Source organism: Micrasema longulum, unplaced genomic scaffold (genome assembly GCF_059751315.1).
Source record: "Micrasema longulum isolate JH-2025_06_02 unplaced genomic scaffold, ASM5975131v1 h1tg000407l, whole genome shotgun sequence".
NCBI classification, from domain to species: Eukaryota; Metazoa; Arthropoda; class Insecta; order Trichoptera; family Brachycentridae; genus Micrasema; species Micrasema longulum.
In genome coordinates, this window is record NW_028277607.1 from 162,619 (window position 1) to 174,890 (window position 12,272).

The window sequence follows — 12,272 nt, forward strand, 5'->3', positions numbered from 1 at the left end:
ATTATACCTCTACGCAAACAGCACACTAAATTCAGTGAACGCGCATTTGCGGTCGCAGGCCCTATGGCATGGAATGTTCTCCCAGCAGAGGTGCGAGGCTGTGAAAATGAAGTGCTATTTCGGAAAAATTTTAAACCGACTTGTTCTCTATATCATTTGAATAAATCCGTAGCATGTGAAAACAAAATAAGTTGTTTGAATGAAATGACAAATTTAAAAGCTTCAGTTAAATTTATTTATCTATAGAATCACTATGTAAAGCGCCCTCGAGGTATTATATTACGGTAATGGCGCTATATAAGTTATCCGTAATAATAATAATAAGACTTGGCGAAAAGTTACCTAGGCTTCGTCATTCGGCAAGTGTAAAACCGTAGCCAATATCTTCATTATCTTCAGATTTGTAAAATAACGATTGCATTTATTTTCCACTGTAGTTCAAATTGGGCGACTAGAATATTTCGCAAATATTTAAGGACCAGTGTACCTTCCATGGCTACTCTTCGCTTCCTCTCACTGCCACGCATCTTCTGTATCCTCGATTGCGTTAGTCCGGTGCAAACATTGAAATTTGATCATTCTCGAGTCTTCGTTTTTCTTATTTACTATCACTTAAATATGAATGAATCTACAAACATTCGCCGGCCCAGAAGCAGTGGGTGGAGTAGAGGTACCTGTTGGATTTCGTCTCGGCTGGAGTTGCCATATTTGATCACCGCGTGTCAGGTACGGCGCCGCCATAGCCATTTGGCGTGGCGTACCTACGTATTATACGCATTACTCCACTAGAAATAGTTTGGTAAATAAATAATAACGAACGTCTTACCCACACCGCACCGCGTAACTGCTGCGCGCCGTTATCGGTTACGTGTACGCGCAGTTGCCGACTCTATGAACCGCTATATGGCCACATAATAAAATGATTGTGAATTTGTTGATTTACTACTAACCGCCGCAAGTCGGCGTCTGTCTTCTCCAGTAAACACCCGAAATTTGCTTTTATTCAGTATATATCTTGAGGATGTTTTTTCAATAAATTCATTACAATTAAATGATTTCATTTTATTTGTTTTGCCCAAGGAAATAAAATTGTTCCTTTATAACCCGATCCTATTTAACATTCTATGTAAATGTGACGCTTTATATCTCAAAAGATGCCGCATCTTCGGAGGGCCATTTTGTTGAACCTGATGATGTGAGAGGACTCGCCCCCTACCCAATAGCTCGATACTTTAAGGACTTGGGCTTGGAGTGGTAGATTTAGCAATATATTTAAGAGCACTCGTCTTTTACTCAGTAGTCCGGCTTTTTAAGGACCTCATTTCTAGCGGTGCTTTATCAGGTCCCCCCGACGTTGGCGATCACTACAGCGAAAGTATTTTAGTCCTGCGCTACTCCGAGGCAGGACAACTGCTTATTATATGTACTCGCCATAGTGATTTCTGGGAAAAGATGACCAGAGTGGTTTCCCGTTGCCTTCTCTAAGGACCTTTAGGCTTGTTAATTTATCTACGGGAACCCGTCACAATAGATAATTTGGTGCATAGAGTTTCTCAAAAATTATCAAGGTTTTTTGTTTTTGAGCTGATTTTAAAGCGGGTATAGAGAGTTTGCGTACCAGTTGATAGGGATGAAGAGAATGTAGGAAAATTTGCTGCTTTTACCAGTGATTTAGGAGAAATGGCAGATTGTATACACAGGTCGCATGGACGTCAGAAGCTTATATAATGGAATAATGGATACTTATAAATCACCGGATATATATTTTTTTCGTGTTTCTTTATAATGGTCTGGCATCTGAAGCGCAAGGCTGATCGAGTTGTCATCACGTAATGCTGCCGAAATTCAATAATTCTTATTATCCCAATGGTAATTTTGCGGAAAATCGTTTTAAAATATTGTAAAAGCTTTTGCAAATAAATCATTACTCGTTTATACACGAGCGCCAAGAGCACCGGCTGGACGTGATTAATTATTATAGTTAAATGATCGTCTTCTGTCAACATGCTCTCTGTTCACGTTCACTTGACATCTCACTTCCCGCCCCCCGCGTCTCGCGGTCCGTCCGATTCGGCCGGCCATCGCTGTCCCGGCCGGTCGGGCGACGCGCGCCCTCCCGCGCGCCTCGGAGGGACGAGTCGGCGGCGTCAGCGCCGGTCGGCCGGCTCGCGGTTTGTGACTCGTGAATGCGAAGTGAATGGCGCCGAGTCGACAATTGCCCGCCGCTTCCCCAATATCGTCACATTCCGGCCAGTCCGGAGTCCCGAGTGCAGCGGCGATGCCACCGACTCGAAATCCCTCCCTCGACCCGTCTCCGAGTCTGGCGCAGCTGGCGCCTTTCCACTAGTTCCTTCGTCGCATTGTGCATCCCGTCGGTTATGGAATGCCGTTGTGTGAATGTGAATCTGTCTCGCTTCACTCGCCGCCCGGTCTGTTTTCCCGCTCGCACTCGCGTCTTCTCGGTAATTAGCCCCGACTGTCTTACTTCAGCCGCAGTATTTTCGTGTGTCGTCTCAAGAATGAAACGTTCGGTTTATCTCGTTCCCACACTCCACTTCTGATAAAAATTGGACGTTGCATCTCGTTCTTCGTCCACGATTTACGTTAGTGTGTCTTGCTTCTTCCCGACTAGTCTGGCGGATGGCGCCATCGACACTACCCTATCAATTCTGTTGTTTCGGTAAATACGATTCCGTATTATTTCATAACAGTCTTCTAATCAGAAGAGGTAATCGTAGGTACGTTAATATATTTTTTCTCTGTGACGATACTTTTATATCCCGCCAGGACGGAGGACTGGCAGATCGGAGTGTCTTATTAGGTGGTGGCTACCAAAACCGTATGATGTACAGGAGAGAAATGATTATAGTAGACATGTGCAAACATACTAGAAACTATGAACCGACATGCCTACATTATGCGTGTTGTAGTTAAACAGTAAATTGCATCATCTTCTACCGCCTACGGACATCTTGCCATGGCGAACAATATTATAACCGTATCTATAAAATATCTACATTTTTTTATTTATCAAAAGCATACAAAAATTAATATATAAATTATCAAGTCCTACTGAACTGCATAAAATGCAGTTCGTCAGCAGGTGCTTATAGTTAAGTTCTAATATATGTTCATAATCTTATCTCTTCAATTCTATAAACATATAAAAACTCTTATTACTATGGAAAAAAAATATGTGCTTCGAAAATAAAAAATTGTCTAAATAAAAAAGAAAAACACAAAAAAATCTTAATATAAAAAACCACGTTCTAAAAGCCAGATTCTCAGCAGACGTCTTTCTCTTGAGCCAGAAAAGTTTTTTGGATTTTTAATATTTAATGGGAGCATATTATACATTTTTGGCATGAACTTAATAAAATAGTATTTTTGCTGCTGGTTTAGCTGATCTTCCCAAAAACAGTGATCACTCACAGTGGCGGTTTTGCATTTAAAGCTAGGGTTTCCTAGGACAGCGGTGCCCGTATCTTAACGGCCGCAGTGAACGGTGATGCGGTGGACAGCCGTCGTAGTGGTGACTAGAGAGTGGTTTTATTTTTTAACGGTGTTATCAACATCGTTTTCCTAGGAAACCACTCTCTAGTCACCGTTACGACGGCTGTCCACCTCATCTTCTTTCACTACGGCCGTTAAGATACGGGCGCCGCTCTCCTAGGAAACCCTAGCTTAACCCCCTCGAATGTTTTAAACGTTCTACATATTATAAACACGATGTTTCACATACAAATTGTATTAATATTTATATATTTTCTCACAAATGCGACATTTCATTTAGTTTTAAATCCCCTCAACTGTCCGCAATATCTGTCATGGAATGATGTCAACTGTTCTAAAATAAATCCAGGAAAACCTTCGGAAATGGCTGGAGGTCAATGTCAAGTCCCGATCCGATGAGTAAGACTTTCAGAATCATTTGCATTCGACTTGACGAATGGAAATGAATTTTTAAGCAGTATAAGTACTTTACGATTGTGACTGTCGAATTCATTTGTTTTTTTTTTCGTAAAAATAGAAGGTCAAAGACATCTGACAGAAATAAACTGTCCCTCCTCCATTCATTAGCATTTGCTTTGATGTTCTTCTCCGAAATATTCCCGCATCATTCAAAACGGTAATAAAAATGCGTTGACGTCACAATTACGTAGGGTAATCGAGTTGACCGCCACAAATGTCAACAAAACGTCATGTCCTACGGGATGTGTCCTAACTAGGGTTGCCAACCCTATTCTCCCGGAAAAAGGCTATTTTTTTAATCTTCCGCCTCCAGGAATGCGGCTAAAATCTCCCGGAAACTATGATTTATTTACGACTATTTGTTGCAAAAAAGTTGTGGCGAGCGAATTAAATGAGTTTTTTTAAAACTGTGTACATGAATGTGGGAAAAGAATAAAAAAAAGTGGTATTTATTCATCAATCCCGATCGAAAATGTTGCAGCTTAGCGCATTTTTAACGTAGTAAATTAACTTTTGTCTAAAAATCATTTTGATTTTGCGCGTAGTGTAAAACAGTACAATTTTAAAAAACATTTGTGACGTTGGTTTTTCTAAATAAACTCTTATTTAAAAAATGTTACTAAATATTTGTATTCAACTACTTACCGACTTTTCGATGTCTACCGGTTCGGTTAAAATACAAATATTTAATAACATTTAGTAAAATTTTTGACCACAAAGTTAATGCTTTGAATATCAAAAATATAATTTATAACATATTGCAACAGAGATGGAGAACATTTTAGAGAAGGGAATATATAAGTCTAGGCATCTACAGGGCTTATGTCCTGTCATTGACTGGTTTAATTGGCCACTTTACACAATGTGTAACATTCACTATTCTGCCCATATTTGAACATCTATATTCCTTCAATTTTTTCATTTGTTGATGTTCGTGAAGTTAAAGAGCTGAAACCTTTATTTATGCGGGTGAGATTCATCTAATTGAATTATTTCACCTACATACACAAACTCATATTTGATTGAAGTTATTGTTCTTTTTGTCCCTCCCGGATTTTGGGTCGATCGAGTCGGCAACCCTGGCCCTAACTCTCAGTTTTCGGACGGGTCCAAAAAATGAATTCGCGCGCCGTCTTCCTTCCAGCTTCCGACAATGGCGCTGGAATTGAAAGATGGAAAATGTGCTAATTTCCCGCATATTTACGCCAAACATTGTTCGCTTCTTGTTCTGCCTCGCCCGGAGCGGCGCGGCGGCCGGCGCGGGCGCCGCGGCCGCGCGCCAGGCGCCCCCGCGAGGGCGGCGGGCGCGGGCGGGCGCGGGCGGGGCCGTGCGGCGGACGGCGCGGCGCGCACACGGCTTATTGAAGTTATTACGGCTGACACTACTTGGCAAAGTGCTATAAAATATGATATTCCGCGATACGCTCGCTACTTAGCGTTCTTTGCATTTGTGCAACGCTTTTATGGACCCACTTTAGCAATCAACAGTATCAGTATATCCAGTCTACACGGAAGCAAACGATTTTTGAGACGGGCGAAAATGTTTTCAAAACTTTATTTTTTAACATCAATAAAACTTTGAAGAAATCAATAATTAGAGTTTTGACTCAATTTCCACATATTTGGTAGAATTGTTTCATAAAAACATACATTTATTTTTACCCAAGATTAAGAAACAAAATTATGAAACACGTTCAGTAGAAACTCAACATAATCAAATTAAATAATAAAATATTTTTACATCGTTTTACTTTTCATATTACATTACGCTACATATTTATTTGTACAAAATATTCCCAATCAGCAAAAGTGCTAGTATCAGGGGTCAATGGATAAAAAAAAGTACATTTAAATACCTTTTTTTAAAATTGAATAAAACATACTTTTGCTATAATTTTCACATTTTTTGCGACAAAAAAATTATGTTCGAATATTAGCACTCATTTTTAAACTTTTTCTCTCTGCATTTGATTTTTTTTTTGTTTAGATTTGATGCATCTTTTTGTTTAATTATACAGAGTGTTCTTTAAACCCTGTCACATCCGAAACCACGATGATCAGTATGAGCAAGAAGAAATATTGGTACATTAAAATATTTTTTTAGAATGACTAAAATCATAAAAAATAAAATACATATAAAAAAAAACAAATGGTTGCTCACTTCTGCAGGGGAGAAACAAGAAGGGGGGAGGGGGGAGTTTGAACTGCACGGCCGCCGCGCCCCCCTCGCTTCTCCCCTGCAGAAGTAAGCAACCATTTGTTTTTTTTCTTTATTTTATTTTTAAGATTTTTTTTAGTCGTTCTAAAAAAATATTTTAATGTGCCAATATGTCTTCTTTCTCATACTGATCATCGTGGTTTCGGATGTGACAGGGTTTAAAGAACACCTTGTATAGATAAATAACGTGTCTTTAGTATTAATATTTAATTTCATCCAATCCCATAAAATATATTTTATAATGTGTATTTATGCTTCATTTTTTTATTATTATCGGTATGTTTTCTAATTTATAATAATTATGTCTCATTTCTTTACTATTAATGGCATATTTTCTAATTTATATTTATGATTCAATTTTTATTATTACCTGCATGTTTTCTAATTTATATTTATTATTATTCTTTGAATTTATTAAGCATCATTTAATGAAATAAAAAAAATCCATGTAAAAAAGAAGGTACATCCTAAACACAGGAATTTCCTAGCTAGTCGGGACCCGAAACAATGAAACTCTGTACATTTTAAAACTGTGAAATACATAAATAAATATATATTTTTGAAATTTAACGTTAACTGAAATGGGCGGCACCTAACCCGCCCGCATCGACTAATCTAAATAAAAAAGACGTCACTGAAGCGTCCTTCTAATAAAAGCGGAAAAAAAAACGGTATTTCATCAACCAATTATTATCCTCGATCTACATCGGAAGTTTCGTGAAGGTGTTTACGCGTGAGTTCACATACCGAGTGTCGATTAAAAATCGATTATTATTAGAAGCATCGAAATTATAATACCACACAACACAAGACATATTCAGTAATGGCGCCACCATTGAACTTTTGACCCAATTCGGCATTTTTACGACACATTACGTTATCTATCGCGATAATTCGCCAAACCATTACGTCATTATTGAAATGAAACCTATGTTATCTACTTTACGACCGAATTTATGCTCATTTCTTTTAACGCCGCGCCGGTTTCTGTTGTATAACCTCTGGAAATTGAACAATTGCTTTAAATATTCCAGTTGTGTAACATTTAATGCAACGATTGCTAATTGCTACATTATTTTTATGCGAGTATTTTTACCCATTTTATCAAAAACATATTATGGAAACTTTTGATTCAGCGCGTGTAGCTCTGTAAATGAGTTTTAAAATTTAAATTTGTTGCAACAGAGAGGGAAAACGTTTCTGAGAAAGGATATGGGAGTCTAGACATTTACAGGGCTTATGACCTGTCATTGGCTGGTTTAAGTGGCCACTTTACACATTGTGTAACATTCACCATTGAAGTAAAAGAGCTGAAACCTTTATCACGTGGGTGAGATTCATCCGGCTGAACCAAATCACCTACTAGGCAACGCTTGAAAACAATTTTCCAATTTTTATACTTCTTCTTTTACCAGGTAGTCAATTCAACAATGTTTGAGTATAATGCTTGCAGACTGGCTGGACTTCCTCCCCAGGGAGTTATTCATATTTTTTTTTAATAGTTCGAAAATTTGTTGCGTATCAAACTACTGGGATTCGGTTCATTTTGTTTTTTGTTTAGTGAGGTGGCATTCATTTTTCTCCATTTTCCATAATATTATTAGCGTTGATTAAAATATAAATCAATAGCTTTTTTTTTTTCGTGTTTTTATTTTATTTTATATTTTATTTATTTCGAATGCAAACAGATGTACAGGTTAAATGAACATAAATAAAAACTATAAAAAATGTATGCATAGTAGGGCCTGCCATCCAATAATATGTATTCACTAAATAATACTGCAATAAAGCGACGACGGTTCAAACTATATAAATGATAAATAATAAATATACCATGTATAAAAATAAAAGAAATATCGACTAAACGAGGAGATATTGGGAAGGAAAAGAAGGAAATTAATAAGGAGCGGTAAAGGATGATTGAAGGAAAGTAGGAGTACAGAATTGCATTTGATTTAATGATTAAGAGCAAGAAAAGAGACGAAACATCTATTCTCTGTTATTCTGGATCACGCCTTTTAGTTCTCTTCTGTACCTATTATAAGGAGTGTTAAATATATCTAGACTATTACAATTCTTGTTGTTTTAAACGCCACTTTAATACCAAATCGATTCCACGCGATCAATTTATTATAAAAATAGTTTATGCCATTAAGTTGTACTTTTGGGAACCTATCCAAATCTTGTTACAAAAATATTTTCCCGCCTTTCTACGGCTTGACAGTTCGATTGCAGATAACGTATCAACTTTTTAGCAGAAGATGTGCATATGTACCTTTGTAATATATTTTTAAAATATTAATTTAGATTTAGGGTTTAAACTTTAATTATTTAAACGTCTTTAATTGGCTTATAATGTTGATATTTCAACATACCTACTACAATGTCTGTTAACGTAGCTGACATAGAACTGTCAAACCGTAGACAGGCGGGAAAATAGAAAATTTTTGCAACAACTGAGCATTTGGCGTGTTTCCTACCTAAAAGTTTTTTTTATCATTTTGTGGCTAGCGGATATTAGTTGCACGTTGTATTATCTATTATAACTGGCAAGGTGCTTATTCACCGATGACTTTATCTGTCTATGGTTAGTGATAGGACCTCTACCCGTATCTCGCTACCTTATCGTAGCCACTACTTTAGATATTGTAAAACGCAATCTTACGTGAATTAATACTTAATACCATGCACTACTACTACGTACTATTGGAGATACTGCGCTTTCATCGTCTTGAAAATCGTACTGAAAAATGATGCATTATTTGTCGGGAATCGGGCGACTGGCGACCTCAAGCCGCGCCGACGGCCTTCAGAGCTATTGAAGCCGTTATCTGCCATTGCTCGTTATTTGCCACCCGATAACGCGTTATCTTCCCTTCACTCGCGAGTAATACGAGATAGTATCGACTTTCGTCCAGCATCACGCCTTTTTCTTAATCGTTAAACGTGAAAAAACAAAAAGGGAACTAAAAGACCATTTACACGTGAAAATCGATTTTTTGTTGAAAATTTTCTTTTGCCCCGTGTAAAATCCATACTAATATTATAAATGCGAAAGTGTGTTTGTTTTTGCTTCACGCCTCAACGAAGCGACCGATTAACATATTTTTTGCATAGGGATAGCCGGAGAGGCGAGAAGTAAAATAGAATACCTATTTTTTATCCCGAATCTACAAAAAAGTACAACGAGGAACTTCAGCCCTACGGGAAATTGGATACAAAAAATGTTTTCATGCGCTCGGTAAAAAATTTAGCATCAAATTGTACCGCAAAGTTTCTTGAAAATGTACGAATAAATTGATAAAAAATATTTTAATAAAAACGCACTACTTTGAACGACGTCACTGGTTCATATGAACCAACCAATGATATGACAGCTGTGAAGGATATTCGGTTTTCTTACCATATACGAACCAATCGGGAGAACTGACAGAGAAAAACCTGAGACGTCACATGCGGAGTTATTTCAGAAATACAAAACTTTGAAAAAATCACAGCGCTGATAATACGACATAAAAAAATAATCAAAAATACTATAACGGTTTAGTTGAATAGTCTATTAACAAATATAAAAAAATAAAAAACACTGATCGTCCTCATTAAAATATATATATATATATCAACAATGAGCATCATTATTTGAAAATGAGGAGGCGGTAAGGTGGGATGTCAAAAAGAATAAATTTAAATTAGTCAATGAATTTTCTATAATTGACGTGCTTTATCTATGGTAAGTTTGGTTTACTTTTCGTTTTGGTAGTAAGATTTTGGATTTGTGAACAGAATAACGGTGCTACGTCGTCATAATTTTGTCCTGTTCTTGCTAAAGAACTTAGAACTATAATGCTTTTTTTTTCATGTATTGATATATTTTACATGCCCCTTAATTTATAAAAAAAAAAAATAAGACTGATTATTTCTGGCTGCGATACGATCCCACTTACTATTTAATGATGTTTACGCTTACACACACCTGAACACTTACTCCCACACTAATACACATAAACACACATCTACACTTACTCTCATACAAATGCACATAAACACACCCTTTTGTTGTAACACAATTTAATAATATGTATGATTCTTATTTAGAAACTTCGCTGGTCTGTTGAAAAAATCATTGTCGACTGTTTGTTTCTTTGAAATAAATAAATAAATAGACTGGCGAATCGTCGTGTTTTTTTCATAGCGATTGTTGAAAGACCGGCAATCGTTACAAGCTACTTTCTATCCCGAAAAAATACATCATCCCAACAGAAAAATTATAATTGATATACAACAAAACAAATCAATTTCGTTAATAATTTCGCCCTAATACCACGCGAGCTAAGCCGCGGGTAAAATATATTATGGTAATAAAAAACAAATTATAAAATATTTTTTCTTTTGCTATTGCAGACAAGCTGGACGGCGTGGTGTGGTGCCAGCTGGCGTACTGGGAGCTGGGGGCGCGCGTCGGGCGCCTGCAGCCCGTGGAGGCGGCCGCGCTGCGCGTGCACGGCGCCGCGCCCGGCGGCGGCGCGCCCGCCGGCCTGTCGCTGCGCCTGCTGGCCGAGCACGCCGAGCACGCCGCGCACGCCGCGCACGCCGAGCTCGCCTCGTCCGACTCCGTGCTGCGCACCCGCGCCAAGATCGGCCTAGGTACAGTCGCCCGTTGCTATAGAGTTTGGAACTAATATTTTCTTTGTTACGATTTAGCCTGAGTTTTCTATTTAGTTTGTGATGGGAATCAAGTCGCGGTAGAGCGAGGTTAGAACCCCTCGGATTCGCGAGTCCACGATACTATAGTTCAAAATATAGCTTGATTAAAATGACGGCTGCCAAACTAATGTGACTAGTGATGAGAAAGTACTGATCACTGACCATGTACCGATCAAATCGATTTTATCAGTTTTTTCATGTAAACATGAAACTCAAGCCTATTATAGTGTGTTTAAGACAATTATTCACCAAAAAATAAAACATTTATATTTTTTTTCATGAACAACATAAAATGAATATTTTTTTTATTCTATCGATTTACATCGATCAATTTGTCCCATCTCTTAACATTTTTGCAAAATGATGTAACCTCGTAAGAACGTCGTTAATAATTAGGTTTATTTTAGTTTTTTTTTTAGTTTTAAAGCTGATTTTATATAATTATGTTGATTTATATGTCAAGCATTGTATTATAAAAAAAAAATAACTATATAAATCACTCCTTAGACATTACTACAAAGTTATGTCGTCACTTTTGCTGACAACTGTCATTCTAATCAAGCTATATTTAAAGGACTATAGTCACAGTACCCGTTGCAGGAGATGTGAACCAACTAAAAAAAAATATAAAACTTTCAACCCTATAAACTTTTTGAAGTGTTTTGATATTTTCAATTAACGAGGATGTTTCGTACTTTTGGCCTTTACTAGACTTTGTAATCAGAGTATTTAAAAAAAAATGGGAATTGCAGTTTTATTGATCTTGCTCATAACGTACAAATACAAATTTTGCAACCAACTTTATGTAGTATACGTAATGATCTAGGACGTCGTCATTGATAATTCAATTAGTAAATTCATTATAGTCCTTAAAATGTAACACGATTAGAATGACAGTTGTCAGAAAAAGTGACGACATAACTTTGTAGTAACGTCAAAGGAGTTATTTATATTGACACACGAAAAATCATTTGTATCTGGCATGTTAATTTATGTTTTTAATACAATGCTTGAAACATAAATCAACATTAATATATAAATAAAAAAATAATTCATTTGATGTTGTTCATGAAAAAAGTATAAATGTCTCATTTTTTGGTAAATAATTGTGTTAAACACACTATAAGAGGCTTGTTTTTGCGTTTTTTATATTAATTTTCGGAAACAGAGTTTCATAATTGCATGAAATAACTGATAAAATTGATTCGATCAGTGATTAGTAATTTCCCATCACTAATGAAATTAATTTGACAGCTGTCAGTCTAATCAAGCTATATTTTAAGGACTATAGGTTGTTTTCATCCCTCATTAGAACAAATATTTTAATAAGGAGCAAGTTCTGGCTAGGCGGCTTGGGCAGGCACAAAATCTTTCAGAG

General features: G+C 36.9%; 1 protein-coding gene across 1 annotated transcript in view; it reads left to right on the forward strand.

Moving 5' to 3' along the window:
* Dad (Daughters against dpp) overlaps positions 1-12,272 on the forward strand; it is a 165,586-nt gene that overhangs the window by 152,440 nt on the left and 874 nt on the right. Inside the window, exon 3 of the mRNA XM_088226107.1 lies at positions 10,592-10,834. Coding sequence (XP_088082233.1) covers positions 10,592-10,834 — 243 coding nt within the window. The remainder of the gene's footprint in view (positions 1-10,591; positions 10,835-12,272) is intronic.